Genomic DNA, 17,630 nt, shown 5'->3' with positions numbered 1-17,630 from the left:
GAGAAGTTGCAAATCAAAGCCAACATGTGGTTATTACGGTAATTTCACTCGCACTGTTGCAGGAAGCCGGTGAATCAGCGTTTTTGTCACCAGAGAGGAGAGAGCTGAAGAAAAACACCTGTACATAGTTTCCATTTTTTGGCCTGTTTTTGGACATTGAGACAACGACTCAAACAAATATTACTTTAAATATGTTTTATACTGTTCATATTTCAAATTTAAGACGCAAAATCTGTTCATGTAAAACTGCAGTGTTTTTTAAAATAAAACTTTTTGTTTTTCTTCATTTTAAATTGTTAATACACTATTCTAACATGCAGTAAATTGTAGAAAAAAAAGTGCCAGATATTTTAAGTTATTCTGGAAAAATGGTTAAAAAAAGAAAAGAAAACGTCCAGACGGACATTTTGAGGCTTACGTGTTAAAGGGTTACGTGGCATTTTTAGGGTCTCCAAGGTAAGGTAATATAGCACATGAAGACGTTTTGCCAATTCCTGTGTTTATCACTTCCATGTCAAAGTCTGAGGGTTCAAAGTTTAAAGGTTAAGTGCCATCTAAACTACTGTTGGGACGCAAACCTTAGATAAGAGGAGATGTGTATAAAAAACTGTATTCTCTTGCATATGGAATGAGGTGAGTTTCTGTGTTTTTAAGATCAGCTTTAATTATCCATTATTGCAATAAAGTCAGTTTTTCATTCCAACAGGGATTAAAACAACACAATATCTTTACAGGTGCCCAAAAAATATATTCCAGTGACATTTTCTTTTTTATATTTGGCAACTTACAAGTCTTTTCTACAACAAATGACATCATAGACTATTTTATTCATGAAAAAATACATTGTTCATTTCATTAACTTCATTTAAGATACTTACAGTATGATTCAATGTGACAACTCAGACACATGCTACAACTTCAAACCAATATTACAGACACATGAACAGCATTCACCAACACACGCTGCTCAGGTCAGGGCCTCCTCAGGACTCCATTGTTTTTTTTTTCAAATTTGTTCATTTTGTGTTCAATAAACTGTATTTTTATGTATGTTACATACAAATATATAAATATAATCTGGTGACATTAAGCCAAGTCATTTTTAATATCAGCACAGTGCATCTGTACCTTAAAAGACTTCACCTAACACAGTCTGGGAGCAAGAATCTGGGATAGAGAAGGATACTTTTTTTTTTTTGGGGGGGATGATTGACAAGCATTGTGGCTATAACTCTGCACACTCATGTAACAAAGAGAAAGAAAATAAAGAGAAAAGATATGTTTGTTTCTTCAGGAGGAGGACAATTCAGTCCTACTCTGCTGTCTGCTGCACGGCAGTATGCTTTAAGTGATAGCGCAGGTTTTGAGATACTGACACACAGTCAGTGCCTACTGCACTGTACCACTGTGTTTATTCTAACCACAAACTAAAGATTGCAGAAGTGCAATCAACCATTCACTCCCAGCAAGAAAGTCCATGGTTCTCCAGTTTCCTCCCACAGTCTAAAAACATGCAGATTTTTATGGATTAGGCAAATTGGATACTCTAAATCAGTCCCTAAATCACCTGTCCCTAAATAAAATCACTATATTCTCTATGGACTTTGGCGCCGGATGTTTACAAAGTGACACAAACCTCTTTTTTCTGTTTGGAAAAGGCTATCAAATGGCAAGATAACGCAGTAAACATACTGTTATGAGGATGTTGACTTAAGCAGGCATAGATTTTACAAGGTGAGCCTTTGTTAAGTGGCTGGGGACACAGGTTTCAGCCGGTGTCTCTGGGAGTGAGCCTGCAAAGCTCTTGTGGGCTTTCGGTGCAGGAAGCATTCACAAAGTAGTCGTCTATATGTCATTTCCTGACTTTGTGTCAGTATCTCATTAAACCCTCATGCCAAAAAATCCTGAACTATCCCTTTTAAGCTAAGCTGAGCATAAAAACGTGACAGCAGTGGGAGCAGTTAGTGAGTCAAACGTACGCCTACACGTACGCCTCATCGTCACTTGTGTGTTCAGGCTGTAGACGTTTTCTAACACTGTGTATTTCACCTACACTGCATGCACTGCCTGCTTTCTATAAAGTTACAGCAAAAAATACAACAATAAATAGTTAGGGCTTAAAAGCATTATCCCAAGTTAGTCCTTCATTTTTTAATCTGACCATGTGCTGCTGTCGTCTGTGCTTTAGGAAACAAAAGACAGTGAGTTACACATTATGGGAAACATGTTTGTTTTGCCTGTGAGAGCAACGTGAGGACGTGGACTTGAGTTACACTTTTGTGTTCATCCAAACATTAAAGTGTCGCCAGTTCACACCAGTTCAAAGTTCGGCTCATACACATGAAGTGATCTATTTCAAGTTCACGTTCATGCATTTTTCTTTTGTTTTAAAGTCACATTTTTTTCACAATTTTGAACTCAGTTTGCAGATCCAAAAATTAACTAGTCCAATACATAAATGCACTTTTTTTTTTTTTTTGCATAAAATGTGTGTGTGTGCGAGGGGGTTTCACCAACTGCTTCAAATTCACGATTAGTAAATTGATTCTCTCAGTTCAGCTATCACAAAATGTATCAACGTCAATGTTAACGTTTGTTGTTGTTCATAAAGACGTGTTCTTTGTACAACATTCACATAAAGGATCAATAATACAAAAATAATCCGTAAATCAAGTGATTAATCTGCCTCATGCTTACAGCATATGAGCCAATTAAACGACCTAGTATCAGTCTCTTCATTTCACTGTCACAAAGAAAGCCAGTAAACATATTTCCCAAAATGCTGAAATAACACATAAAAACAGACCAATTCTCTGGTTGTAGAGCGATAGATGAGCGTCATCTAATCTGGGGATTCTTGGGCACAATAACAAAATCAGGTTACATTTTTAATTCCTTTTAAAGAGTGAAATTGCTTCACTGCAGCCAATGACAACACAGGCTGGTTACTCTCAGATCTACAGCTGAAGTTAGAGTCGATGTCAGTTGGCCAAAGCTGCAAATGGCTTCATTTGCCAGCAACTGAGTGACCTATTAATACTATATTTTATCACACTAGAGCAACTAAGTCTCCCAAAAGATACGTTCCCCTGCAACTATTCTGCAGTTTCGTTGCGTTTCTTTTTTAACACATTACCAGTCGTGATGTAGTTGATGAGTATCTGAGGTAAAGCTGTCACAGGAAGGTGGAGAAGGAGGATTTAAAGGTGCACGTAGCCAAGAAAATAATCTCCTATCAGTTGCTACTGATTTTCAGACATCTGGACAAGAAAGACGAGTGAGAATCAACACAGACAAATGTAAAAAGATGTTTGACGCTATATGAGAGACCCATGGTCTTTTCTTCGCTCTAACGGGTGCTTTTTTTGTGCTTAAACCCAACTACGGGTTATTAACTGTGCCTACATTTAACCACACTCCTAACCAGGAAACAGCTACGTTATGAACGCCACAAGCAGTTAAAACACTATTACGTTGATATTACGCACGTCTTAATAAACATAATAAACTGTAACATCGTTTTGATTCTAAACAAAACATAATTAAGGACGCAGTGGGGACGCAAGGTTGGGAAAAAACGGGTCACGTGAATTTAAACATGACATTTAAAATCCGTCACAAACAGAACACACTGAAAAAGCTCAAATATGCCATGAGGTGAAAACTTCCAGTTATACGAAGGGACACAGGGAACAAATCCGGGAAATGCACGAGAAACCCGAGGATGATGATTCTGGAACGTCCAGTTAATATGTCCTCATGCATTTGAAATGAAGTGACTGAAGTGTTATTCCTGCCTTTATTTTTAAAGACTGGCAGGAAGAAGCATTTCCTGCTTCCTGTCGCGTGAGGAGACGTTATTTTTCAAGTATCTTACTAAGTATGTACTTAAACACATCGTTCTATTTTTGTTATAAAGGGCCAAACTATGAGATATCTGTGACACTGGTTTAAGTGTATGAGTGTAGTGTGACGCTGTTGCTATGATCTCTGACCGCACGTGTCAGGGCCGTTGTGTGCGACCTGCAGTGGGTTCAGTGGGTCAGGAGCAGAAGGTGGACTGCAGCTGCTTGAAGGCTGCTTGTCTCTGCTTCTTCTCATCATCCTGTCTTTTCCGCTCCTCTTTTTCCTCCCGGATCTCAGCCTCGAACTTGCTGCCCACAGACAGAGCCTGCACCTGAGAACACACAAGCGCACGGTTACAGCGGTGGTCAAAATCTATGGACGCACGATATTAGACTTTTTACCAATGTCCGATACCGATATATGTACGGTATGTCTTTCCCTCTAAGTGCACAGGTAATTTATTCTTTTCTGTGGTGAAATGAACACATTATTTTTCATACTCATGTCGCAGCTGATGTAGAAAGACGTTTTCTTCACCGTATAAAATAAATAAACATAAAAACGCCAGGGAGGGAGCATCTTATTCAGCCTACTGTTGTAGTCATAAGTCATAGGTCGTTCTCACACCTAATAGTCCGCTTGACTCGGATTGGGATACGATTGGGGATTCGAGTTTGCTTTCACACTTTAGTGAAACAAACTGAACCTCTTAAATAACGTATTCCCCTCCTCGCTTGACATCTATCAAAAATTAGACAACAATGAACAAGAAAACTCGCTCATCTATTGGTTAATGCAGGACAACTTCTGTCTCCTCCACATAAAAGCAAAACATGGAGCTGCATCAAATCCTATCGTTTTATGCGAACATACTTCTCAGCCATTTCTCCTTTTGATTGTACTTTGATTGTGTTTACCCACAATGCCATGCGTTGTAGTCCGCTTCCTGCATTTGGTTGATTTGAAGCAAGCAGAGACCTACGTTTTTAGGCGGACCAGAGTTTGCTTCTTTGGTGCGGATCACAGTTCGGTTTCCGAGCAAATGAACTAGGATTCAATTTAAAAGGGCTGGTGTGAATGCACCAATACAATCCTTAACAAAATCATAAAACCGGGTTAAAAATGACAAGTATTCAGTGATACATTTTCATGCCAATATCGTGCCGATATTACACCTCAAAGCGTGTAATAACATGCTAAACCTTTATAAATGAGAACACAATGCGTAAGAAATAACACTTAATTAACATTTGGATATTTAACATCTGCTATTTGGAACATAATTGCGGATATTAAATGAATACAGCAACATATTTTGGCTTCATTTGTTGACAGCAATAGATTATTTACATTAAATACAAACAGATAAGATTCCCTTTAAATTTCAGCTGATGTTTTAGTTCTTACTGTACATCTTTTCACAGGCGCCACAAAGGCTATGTGTGACATCAGGCGTGCTTCTCCGCAAAGTCTGGCCAGATGGATATGAGAACTATAACTATGACCTAGTAGAAAGCTGGATAATTCTAAATACTGAGTTGTCTGATATGTGACATTATTGTACAGATTCCCAGATCAGAAGGATATTAAAGAGTGATCAGAGGTGAAACTATAAAAGTGTACCTTGGCTTCAAAGAAATCTTTGGCTCCCATCACTCCCTCGGTGGAGACGTTGATCTCTGACAGTCTGGCCAGAGCCATCAGACCACTTTCCTCCTGCAGCTCTCCGGCCGCTGCTCTGCGGAAGATCAGCAGGAACTGCAGGGATACGACTGAACAGTTAGTGACGATGACGTTAACCTGTGTCTAATGTGTGCTGGTCCCCGCAGCTACATTCTGACACTGCTACTGCTGATAGCAGTGATGCTGCACATTCAGGAATAGAACAAGAACCCTATTATAAACATACACTGTGGTGATCATCAGTGAGTGAGTGAGCTCGTGTCTCGTATCCTTTTATTGACTTCAGTTGAAAAATGACAGCGCTCCTCTATAACAGCCTGCCCTTGCAGAAATACTGATTTATTTGACTTTTCAACAAACCATGGCAGATTTATTTAAAGTACGTACTTCTCAAGTATTTGAGGCAAAAACTGTGACTCAGTGGTGGAGAGGTTGGCGGAGGTGAGTCATATAGTGAGCACGCTGATTCCTCTTCACTCCACTTCTCTTTTTTAAATCCACTAAAACACAAGAGTATATTTCATAATAACTGCCCGTCCCTCTTGTCACATCTTAGCAGTTTCTGTTACACCACCATGAATTTTAACATTGGCGGTGTTACTTGGACAGCTCTGTCATGGGGTTAGTTCCTGTCTTTTATTTTGTTAAATGTTTGGGTTTCCTGTGTAGTGTGTTCTGCTTTTTCTTTCAGGAGGCTGGGGGCGGAGCTTCTGAGCAACTCACCTACAACTCATCTCCTGGTTTCCTTCAGCTATTTATACTCTGGTTTGTGGAGCCACAGTCGCCAGTGCGTCACATTTACGCCGTGTGGTAACGACGCTATTTCCGTGATTCTCCGAGACGCTTGCATTTTTGTTCCTTTGACACTTTTTTCTAATTGCCTGTTTTTTTTCCCTCGTTTACAATTCCCTGGACTCAGAGCTCTGCCTGCAAGCCTGCCAAGCCTGCCAGCCTCTGCCCTCTTAGTTGTGTTTTTTCTTTTGGCTCGACTTTGTTTTGTTTTTGGAAATAAATTAGTTTCTGCACTTTTCCAAAAAACGTTATTTTGGGTTCAGTCAGTTCATCTTTTACAATCATCACAAGCTCAGTTTCTTCACAGGTGGTACTTGGTATAAAAAGTTTATTTTCTAAAGTAAAACTTCAAAGACTTATAATTGAATGACAGTGTAGAAACGATGCACTCTGGGTAATCATTCAGATGCTCTGCTCTGAGGTAAATTGTACAATTTCACAGACTCAGTTGTGGAGGCTGGTGCCTTCATGTTTTCTCCTTATTAGCGTGTGTGTGTGTGGGCTGGGATGATGCTAGCAAGAGGTCATGTGATCACGTACTGTAGGCCCACGAGGGGTCATGTGACACTGAAGCGAGGGAGGATTCTGCTACACGCATTCAGCAAAGTTTTTGCAAAGACTATTTAATACTCAATAATGTCAATATAGACTACGGGTGGGAATCTTAAGGTAATGCATCACGATATCTGTGTAACTGAAGAAAACAAAGCGTCCGTGAAAAGTTACAAGTGCAGGATTTCTCTATTAATTCACAACATAGAGAACACAGTGCATAAAGTCTGTGTTGAATGTGGGCGGAGCATCTCTTAACGTAGCTTTCTCCACTATTATCCCGCTGTAAACTCCGTCTTCTTCTGCCAGGTAACTTCTACCCAAGTTTCCCTCATTCATTTGAGCAGCGCCACCATGAGGAGACTGTTTACCTAACCCTGTTTAGAGCGCCTTCATTTGCTAAATAAAATATCGTATTGTGTGCGGAAGGACGACATTATATAACCAAATCGATATTTTGACTCAACCCATAATGTGCACATCTTTAAAACAAAATCATGATATTATCTTAGACAATAAATCTTATTTTTTCACCAATAACGTAACCATGTGGTCATTTGTAGTGTTTTTGCCTTCTTATATGTTGTTAAATGCTCATTGCTGTCTATTCACGTGTAAATAACTGACATCATTTAGGTTCATGAGCTACTGCAACAACACATCATCCCTGAGACTCAGTTGTGCCAGTAACATGTATTTATAATGCGTGTGTGAATGTCATTTCACATGTCGTTTCTTTCCCCGGTACACTGTGATACTCAGCTTTTCTGTGAGGTCTCACCTCTCTGAAGCTCAGTTTGCCGTCAAAGTCTTCGTCCACCTCTCGGATCATGTTCTTGAGGCCCAGGTGAGTCTGTGGAGCTCCCAGCTTCTCCATCATCAGCTTCAGCTCCATCAAGTCGATGAAGCCGTCTTTCCCAGTGTCATACCTTGAACACGAAACACACAGGGTCAGGTCCAAGTGGCCTGGGGTTACAATTATTATTAACAGAATCACCACCTCACATCTTTTAGAACCATATTATTCAAAGACAAATTCATCAAAACATATACTTTTGTGATGCTGTCATGTTTGTGAAGCAAAAATAAGATAAAAACGTTGACTACTGTCAAATTATTCCACACGAGGTGGCCTTTGAAATCTTTATTAAATCTGAGAACCTCAGAATAAATGGTAGTTAATACTTCAATGAAGTCTAATGCGATGAGATAATAATATCTGAATCTGTCAGAAATACAGCAGTTTGATATTTAGCCCTATGGTAAACAATACTTGTTGGATGTTATATAAAGAGAGAAGGACACTTTTCTTTTGAAATGCAGAGTGATAACATGACTCAATCACTCATCACTACACCTGATAAAGAGACAAAAGCAAGAAGGAGGGAACCTCTGTTTATTACTCTCTCACTTTGTCTTCATCATATTTGATCTAAAGAGAGTTAAAGCCTCTCCGGCACATCTATAGGAGGAGGCAGGAGCTCAGCCAAAACTGCGCGTAACTGCTCAAGACTGCAAGCAGCTGTTATCGCCAAAGGCCGAGCCCCACAGAGGCTCATGTCTGATACGAGTATTTATAGAAATGTGCAGCAGGGAGAGAGATTTTCCATCACACTTTCACAGACATAATGCAGTCTCTCTCCCCTGACTCTTTAACGTGTAAAAATAGTAACTATCACTCGCTACGCTAATCACTTATACTCCATCAGAAGTATTTCCTCTGTGACAACATAAGCAGGTCAACGCCTGTTAACACAGACTTTCTTTTTTTTGGTGCACTACAGTGATTTCCATTTATTTATAGCACAAAAACCTCAACTCCAACTTTAACCAGGGCCTCAGAACTCATTAGGACTGGGCTGTGGTTCTGACAAGGTCGGTGTTAAGGCCTATGCACGTACGCAACAGAGAAATGTCTTCTTTTTGTGGCAAGAACAAGAGGAAAAGTTAGTTCTGGCCCGGACATTTCATACTTCTCGAGAAACGCAAGTGCAGGACGCCTCATAGGGAATGACAACATTTCCGCATTAACCACACCCAGTCACACAACAGTGATCGGACACCGCGCGAGAAGAGAGTTCTGTCCAGATGATGTGTCAAGAACAAGCTGCACAAACTCCCAAATGAAGGAAAATAATGACGTCATACTTTTCTCGCAGCCCTGGGAGAGAGAACACATTTCTCTGTTCTGGCGTATTCTCGAGTACGTACAAGGCTTTAACCACAACATGAAAGATCTTAACTGAAATGGCGACCACACACTGATTCACTGACAGTGTTAAAGTAACTTTCACCACACTAAAATACCTGATATTTCTTCTTTTTTTTCCCCATCCTTGCATCGTGTGGCACCCAGGTGTGACGTGTAATGTCACACATGTTCCAATTACAACTCCATTGCTCTCAGTGAGTGGATACTATTTTTCATCTTTTACTTTGGTCTCTCTTTAAATCCATTGCTTCAATGATGAAATAAATGATATCGAGCTCTTTCCAAAGTTTTTTAAAGTATTGCAGTAACATTGCATCTGAAAAATGGAGCAGACAAAAAAGAAACGATGTTAAAAAATGGATTAAAATGGTGTTTTGACTAGTGAAAATGGGGTATTACAGAGTAATGAAGGTGTAGAATCTTTAACATGAAAGCGTACTCTGATAAGACCTCATATTTAAATACTTCACTAAGCACACACATGCTGTAAAAACCTGAAGAGAGATATCCAACACCAACAGTGAGGGCTGCAAATAAATGACTTTCATTGGGCTGCTATCAGTATGAATTCAAGGTTGTGAAATCGGTAATGGTTACAAAAAAAAAATGGTATTGAGCATGTTGAAAATGACACACACACACACACACACACACCATTCAGCATTTATCTAATTAGTGTGCATCTGTCAATTCATTTGCATGATGGCCTGATTCCAGCGGGAGGCTTCCTCTCCTGGCACGACATTCCATTCCCATGAACACAAAGGTCCTTGTCGAACAGCTTGGCTCTTGTTTGTGGGAGCACAAGAATGCCAGAGGCACACACATTACACACTACTGCCATCTGACCAAGAGCACAACAAACGCGTCTGTCATGGACGAACACGAGTGTTTATGAACACACAACAAGTCCGCTATTGTACTTTGTGTCATGGTTTTAATTTAGAAAATCTTTTTTTTCCCCTTGTTTATCTTCTTGTATCACTTTGAAGAAACCAGGTCGAGCTGTTGGGGAAAACCCACTGTGAGCATCAGTGACCTATTCTTTTATTTATTTGTGTATCTGACGTAAAGGTTTAAGGCAGGGGGTGTTTTAACGAGCTGGAGTCAGATATCATCATAAAATAATACAAGGTGAATGCATGAATCTGTCCATCATGGCTGGGTTGCGAACCCTGTTTATTATTATTAATATTAATGAGTGAATATACTGTGTAAATACAATCAAAACCTCTTTATACAAGAAGGGTATATTCTGGCCTAGAGGGGTATAGTTTTGGATAGTTCTGGATTCAAGGCGTCACTCCTTACCAGCTCACATGACTGAGGTCCCTGGCCATAAATAATACATTATAAAAACCAAAGCTGCGGGCTGAGGGCCGTGATTGGCCAGACTTTGGCCATGCCTGGTTTAGATTCTTCTCCACATCAATCCCAGATTCTTTGTGCAGCAGGATAAAATCCAAAGACTAGAGCTGAAACAATTACTCGATTCATCGGTTTGAACCTTTTTTTCATGATTAAAACAAGATTTCTGATTGTTTCAGCTCCTTAAATGTCCTTATTTTCTAGTTTCTTTGCTCCATAGTATAAGAAATCATTCCATCAAACTGAATCATTTTGGTTTGTCGACAAAACAAGACATTCGAGAACATCATCATTTCCAGGTTTGACAAACACTGATCAACAGAGTAATCGATTATGAAAATAATCATTAGTTGCAGCTCTACCAAAGACTATAACGTACTTACTCATAGCCAGCCCCCTGTGCTGAGAGGCAGCAGAGCAGAGACGAGCACACAGATCTACGTCAGTATATTTTTCATCACTTTCTCTTGCTGTGAGACTGGAAACTCATGTATGGGAGTCGCTCTCTGTCCCACACCAAAGTCCATTGAGAAAACCTGTGTTTTTAGCTCAGTGGGACACAGCAGCTGGTAGTCTATTGCTGCCTTGTTTGCTGACTTAGATAGAAGAAAGATTTTAAAGGGGACATATTATGCAAAATCAACTTTTTAATCATTTAATACTTATATTTGGGACTCTAGAGGCCCTACCAGTCGCCAAAGTGTGGAAAAAGAATACTCAGTCCTTTTTTCGTGGTCCCCCTTAGTGTAAGTATAGGAGATAAAACACGCCTAACATGTTGAATTCCCTGCGCTTATGACGGCAGCATGCACATTTCACCGCGAATGTTACCACCCCACCAGTAAGTTTACCTCGAGAGCTCCACCTTAGCTCCACCTTAGCTCCACCTTGTCCCTATAAAATGCGAGAGTGCAGCCGAGGGAGGAAGAGCGGTATTATGTCAACGCGGAGGGACAAGTGTGCTGTTGGTGGCTGCACAGTGGAGCACAGTGTTTTACACAAACTTCCAGCCTCAAGAGGATTTTATATATGAAGCTAATGTGCCGGATAAAGTCAGCAAACGTGTGTTCGTGTGTTCGCACCACTGCGCATCAGACTGCGGCCAGCGGTCGCCGTATTTAGTCAGCGACCGTATTTCACCGACGTACAAACACACACATTTTTAAGAAAAGGTCAAATAGAGCTCATAACTGACCATTCTGACACGTCCTAATTAAAAGTATTTGTTCAGTACGTCCTCCATGACCGGAGCACAGACTCAGTCTGATACAGTCACATACAGCGGCAGTTTATGCCGCTGTATGCAGGTGGCGAACAGCTGTGCTGTCCCTAAGTCTTTTTAAGTGATTTACAGTTCGGCAGTGTTCGGCTTGATCCTTGTTTCGGACGTCTCTTCCTGTGACGCCACTCTCGCTGTTTTCCGCGCACGCTGCCATGTTGATATTGTCGGAGAACTAGTGGAGGGAGGGGGAGAGGAATGGAGCGGAGGGAACAGGAGCTGAGCGAGTGAGCGCAGTAAAAAGGACAAATCAGAAACCCCCTGGAAAAAGTGGGTGAGTGTTTGCCTGTGTCTCATTTGCATATAAAGGGACCATGCACAAAACCGAGCATTCTGAAAGGGGCGGGTTTAGCAGGGTTATTGAACTGCTATGGTGCTTCATCCTTATGGTATTTTGACCAAAGCATGTCACAGACATGTTCATTAGGACACAAGGTAACTATTTTAACTTGGGGAAATAGGGTATAATATGTCTCCTTTAACACCAAAGCCACAAATTAAGCTTTTTGAACTTTGGAGTTGTTCGTCCCCTGCTGCATCTATCACTGTGTGCCGTGATTTAAAATGATTAATTTCCTCTCTGGACCTTGGTGTGGAGACAGAGAGGTTTACAAAGCAACACAGACTAAAGTTTACACAGTGCAAAAGGTTATCAAACAGTGAGATAAGATATCATAGACCCCAGCAGGCATAGCTTTTAGTAGCTGGGACTATTGTTAAGTGGCTAAAATGAGCTTTTCCTGGTGTCCCCTGCTGGCCGTTTCTCAATACACTGTACATACTTCCCTGTACTCGAGTACTCCTGTACGTGTGAAACGTCATCAGCCGCGATTCTGTTGCAATTCACAGGGACACGAGCAGTGAGTATGGTTCTCATACCCGGAAGTGTACTTACCAAGTATGCATTGGGTGGTGACTTGAGCATTTATCCCAGAATGCATTTCACCAGAACATAATCGGCAGAGAAAACACATAAAAACCTGAAATAAAAAAAAATTCGGTGTCCCAGAACGTAGTTTTGAGATCATTTGAGGCAAGTAATGAGTCATTTAGAATTCAGAAATGTGTTTTTTGTATAAAGATATAATATATTTGTAGTTTGGCAGCTCGGCCTGTTCTGTTGAAACGATCTGCTCACTCAGACGTCTCTGTCATCAGATACTTGATGTGATCAGTAGATTTAGTGTCGATGCGTTATTTTCTTTTTAATGTAATGACAGAGAACAAGGAAGTTTGCTACTTTTCCTATTGCAATGATCGTACTTGTGTACTCCCGTACTTGGCGAGTATGTGCTCCAGTCGTACTTCTCAAGTATGCAAATACATCCTTTCATACTTTTCATACCTTTTCATACTTGCTTTAATATATTCACTGAAGTCTGACAGACACGAGAGGAGATGTACGTGTAAATGAAAATGTCCGCAGAAGTCGCTCCGGACATTCTTTACAACTTCTCCTGACAGCCCCATAATCTGAACTCTGTGTCCGAGTGAGGTCATGTGACAGTGCAGCAGGATAATCCACAGTGAGTGAATGGACAAGCCCTACACATACACATACACACATTCCAAGACCAAGCACAACATTGTGGAACTCAAGCCACAATTTCTGCATTACCAAAAAAAAAAAAGGGAGAAATTCCAACCAAGTGCGAATCCTACCGGCCAATTTGTTCCCTCACATGTGATTAGTGCTGCATGATTATAGCAATCACAATGTGAGCCTGTGCAATTATACAACCACAAAGAGCTGTGATTTAACTAAATAAAAAACCCGGGGCTGTCCAACATGGCATTGTTTATCTCACATATATGAGTTCACACACTACAAACCATTCACTCTGTCCTCTCAGCTCTGCACTCTCTGTGGTTCAGTGTGCAAGAAAAGCATTTCCACAGTTTCAAAAATCAAATCTTAAAAGGTTTGTGTTTTATTCTGACATAAAATGACTTAAACTCACCAAATCAAATCTATAAAAAATATGTTTGTAACTCACAGTAGGAGGGTCAAGGTCATTTGTTTTATTAGATCTACTAAGAATTTATAACTATATACTTCTGTAAGTATATGAATCATATTAGGGCTGCCACTATGGATTATTTTCATAATCTCTTAATCTGTCATTTTTTTTTCTCGATTAGTCGTTTCTGAAACCTGTTTTGTTTTCAAAATTATTCTGTTTTAATGTTTTTTTTTTTTGTTCTATGGAGCAAATAAACCAGAAAATTCACATTTAAGAAGCTGAGAAATCAGATAATGTGTTGCAGTAATGGTTGTAGCCCTAAATCATACACATAATGACTTCAGGGTCAAATTAATTTTGAACTTTTGAACTCAAAAAGCAGAGACAACAAATTATTTAACAAATGTTTTGATCTAATGTAAATAGCATAAATAGAGCCAAGGGTTCAAATAATACCTTAACATTGTGTGTAATAACTAGTGGGCAACTAATGACGTGCAGTGACGTTTGCATCCCACAATAGACGACATTCTTTGTGGAGCAAACCTCAGCTTCAAATGTACACGCTGATTTGTCCATTCATGCTGCCGATGACGGCACAAGATGGTGGCCTGAATAACGCAAGGCCTTGTTTTATGTACACGTAAAAAGGCTTTTTCTACAGCTATGAACAAAGTATTTGTATACCTCTACAAACATACTTATGGGCAACATTAAGGATGATCATAAATAGCTGATTACCCAATTATTAATTTGATAATAACACAGTGATTACATTAAGTATATGCAAACCTAAACAATGTTATATCCAAGCTTGGAATGATTCAAAATAATTTTCTTCTTTCTCCGATATATATGTAATTTGGTGGTGCCACAAGGTGGCAGCAGCAATTGATTGGAAGACTGTTTGTAGAAGTGTAATTAACAAAAAAATTACCTCAACACATTAATTAATATTACAACTATTTCTTGGATAATGAGAGTGACTGGCGTTATGACATTTTTGCTTGAAATACCCATCCCCATGTCATATATTAAATTTCAATTTATTAAAAACAAAAAACCTAAGTTTTAAACAATGGTCATTTGAGATTAAAAAAAAGTGAATTCAGTTCAATTACAGGAGTAGATAAAGCTTAAAAACAGAGCTCTGCATATTTACAGACAGTATCAGCAAGGATTCTCCTCACTAGCAACAAAATGAGGGTCCATGAAGCAGAAAAAATCTCCAGTTCGTTCTTTGTTTTAAAACAATACAATACGTCAAAACTACACTTATTTTTTTGATTCACATATTGGGCTATTTTTGTGGGGGAGCTGGTTTTGTCACGCAGATCTGGCAACCCCGCGGCCCTGGGAATTACTCACAGTAAGCAGTGGCAACAGCAGCAGTCTAATCTCATCATGAGCCTCCAGCACGACAAACACGTCGTGCTGCATCTCTCTCCCCCCCGCCTCCCCACGCGTGGACATGTACGGACCACAGAAGCGTGACCCCGGGCCTTACCGTCGAAACATCGCCTCCATGTCCTTTATCTGTTTGCGGGAGAACTCCTTGAACTCCGTGTAGGGGTTGAAGACGCGGGTCGGTCGCGAAACAGCGTTGCCCTCGTTGATGTCCAACCTGCGGGTCAGTTTGGCGGAAAGCTCGGACGTCGAGTCGCCGCAGGCTGCCTCGCTCTCCTGCGGGTTTTCCTGCGGTTTGGGCCGCACCGGGCTGAGCTCGGGCTCCGGCCGAGGTTCGGTTCCCTGCGTGACGGCCTTTCGCGCCTGCAGCTTTTGACTCAGCTCGTTGGACGCCATGCTGTGGTTAGGATGCTGCTGTGGGAGGCTGACTGTGGGGAGGAATGGTGCTGAATGACAGCCTCTTCGTGGACCACTGTCAAGCTACCCGAGGCGCAATGACACGCAACTGAGCTTCCGCCCGCACCCTTTCGCAATAAGAGCGTCATCTCGACACAGCCACTATAGTGACACGCTCTGTTTTCTATGGAGCTCCAAAACTGTCAAATTATACAATAAATATGGCAATTTAGATCTAAATTAATATAATAAAAATGTAATAATAATATATAAAAAATTAATTAATAAATATGAAAATTAATAATCAAACTCAGGAACGAATTTAAAAATAAATACTGTTCAGTGATGAACATTTCTACACTGATTTGTGTATTTATACATTTAGTTGGGGGCTGTGTGCTTATTGATTGAGCTTTCAACTGGAAGGTCAAGAGTCTGATCCCTGACTCCTGTAGTTTTCATGCTGATGTGTCTCTGGACAAGACACCTAACTCCCAAAATTGCCTAATACAGTGGTTCTCAAACCTTTAAAAACCAAGTACCACCTGAGAATATATTGAGCTCTCAAAGTAATACCATTATTACCAATGTTCAAAATAGGGTGAGCAACGTCAGCTACAGACTTTTTACAGGAGGTAGATTTATTCCCAATAAGATAATTTGCTCTCTTATCATCCTCCTCTTCCTTACATATACTTCAGACACTATTTGAGAACCATGCACCTAATTCAGTCATTTGGAGGGAATAATGGCTGAGTCCTACTTTCTGTGTCTGCACAAGTGAATAGGGGACTTTTAATTTGTCAATTAAAAAACTGTACAGTACAAACTAATGGAAAATTTAGTTTTTACATTTACATTACATCAATAAAAAGGTGCGAAAATGGGACGTTCAACTCAAATTTCTCTAGAATTGTAAAGAAAAATGTCTGATATCCAGTACACTAGTAGATAATGTGCTGAACACAACGTTTTTCATTATTATTATTTGTGAGAATGTATTAGTTTTACCTTTCAGATATGTGCTTTCAAACAGAGATAGTGAGCTCAGTATTTATATTTTGAAAACCGGATGTCCATGTCCTTATAAATCAGCCTGAGTCATTGCTCGCAGGTATTTTACCGTAAAAGCCTTTGTAAGGAGGGCGTTAAAATTCAGCGTCAGATAGTATGTCTTACAACAGTATTGCGCACACTTGCACAAACACATAGCAGCTTTTTGCGGACGCAAAATGCGGCAAACAGAGAGATTAAGAGACTTGCGCTTTGCAATGTAAATCGTAAATATGCTATGGCAAACCTTAAAGGAGCAGCAGTAAGAAAGAATAACGAACATACATGTGTATCTGAGTCCAGTAATCGATTTATTCACAGTTGGTGGTGCACATATGCTCATCTTGGCACACGTCGAAAAACAGCTTGGTCCATAAAACCTCACTGATAAATTTCCATTGAGCAAGTTCAGTTTCTATTACAGTATCACTTACAGTCACAATAAACAACCTGCTGCTCATCACCTGCAGCTGACATGTATGCATTTCCTGAGCTAAAGCTCCACCCAGTGTTCGAACTCAAAACTGCATGTACATGCAAGTGGTCACTAAACATTTCATTATGGCTACAAGGTCTGTGTGATATTGTACTTACTCATTTAGTAAGTACAAGTGTGTGATTTCTTTAATTATTATTCATTTATTGGTTCTTGATATGAGGCGTCCTTATTTACTGGTAACAATATCCTTGAAATCAGTCAAACAAACTATATAACAGATTAAAATAGAAACAAAGCAAGTCTATAAGTCTATTAGCCTGGTGAATAACCTGCTAATGCTTTTATATTGAAGTTGTGTCTTTAAAGCCGGAGGCAACACTACCACGAATGAAAAGCATTTCCGTTTCGACCACACAGCCTTCAAAATAAAAGAGACTTTGAAATGAATATAACCCACAGCATTTTGGGAGGTTTAACAACATGTTTGCGTTGTATAGGAGCTTATTATTTCACAGTAAACATAATTATGTGTGGTGACGGAGTGAAGTGCTCTGACGGCGTTTTATTTAGCAGCTGAGTTTGTCAGTTTTAAATAAATAATGTAGGGTCCTGTTTTATTGTGAAAGTCTGGGCGGAGTT

General features: G+C 40.0%; 1 protein-coding gene across 1 annotated transcript; it reads right to left on the bottom strand.

Annotated features, from left to right (window-relative positions):
- Positions 1 to 2,885: 2,885 nt before the first annotated feature.
- Positions 2,886 to 15,579, bottom strand: efhd1 (EF-hand domain family, member D1). The gene is made up of 4 exons (XM_058635017.1): positions 15,204 to 15,579; positions 7,655 to 7,802; positions 5,470 to 5,604; positions 2,886 to 4,177 (listed from the first exon to the last, which is right to left on the bottom strand). Exons 1-4 carry the CDS (start codon positions 15,497 to 15,499, stop codon positions 4,043 to 4,045), a joined length of 714 nt encoding a protein of 237 aa, XP_058491000.1. The 5' UTR covers positions 15,500 to 15,579; the 3' UTR covers positions 2,886 to 4,042.
- Between the last annotated feature and the right edge of the window lie 2,051 nt (positions 15,580 to 17,630).

Source organism: Solea solea, chromosome 7 (assembly GCF_958295425.1).
Source record: "Solea solea chromosome 7, fSolSol10.1, whole genome shotgun sequence".
NCBI lineage: Eukaryota > Metazoa > Chordata > Actinopteri > Pleuronectiformes > Soleidae > Solea > Solea solea.
The sequence above is the reverse complement of the archived record's forward strand: the minus strand, read 5'-3'. Positions and strand labels throughout refer to the sequence as shown.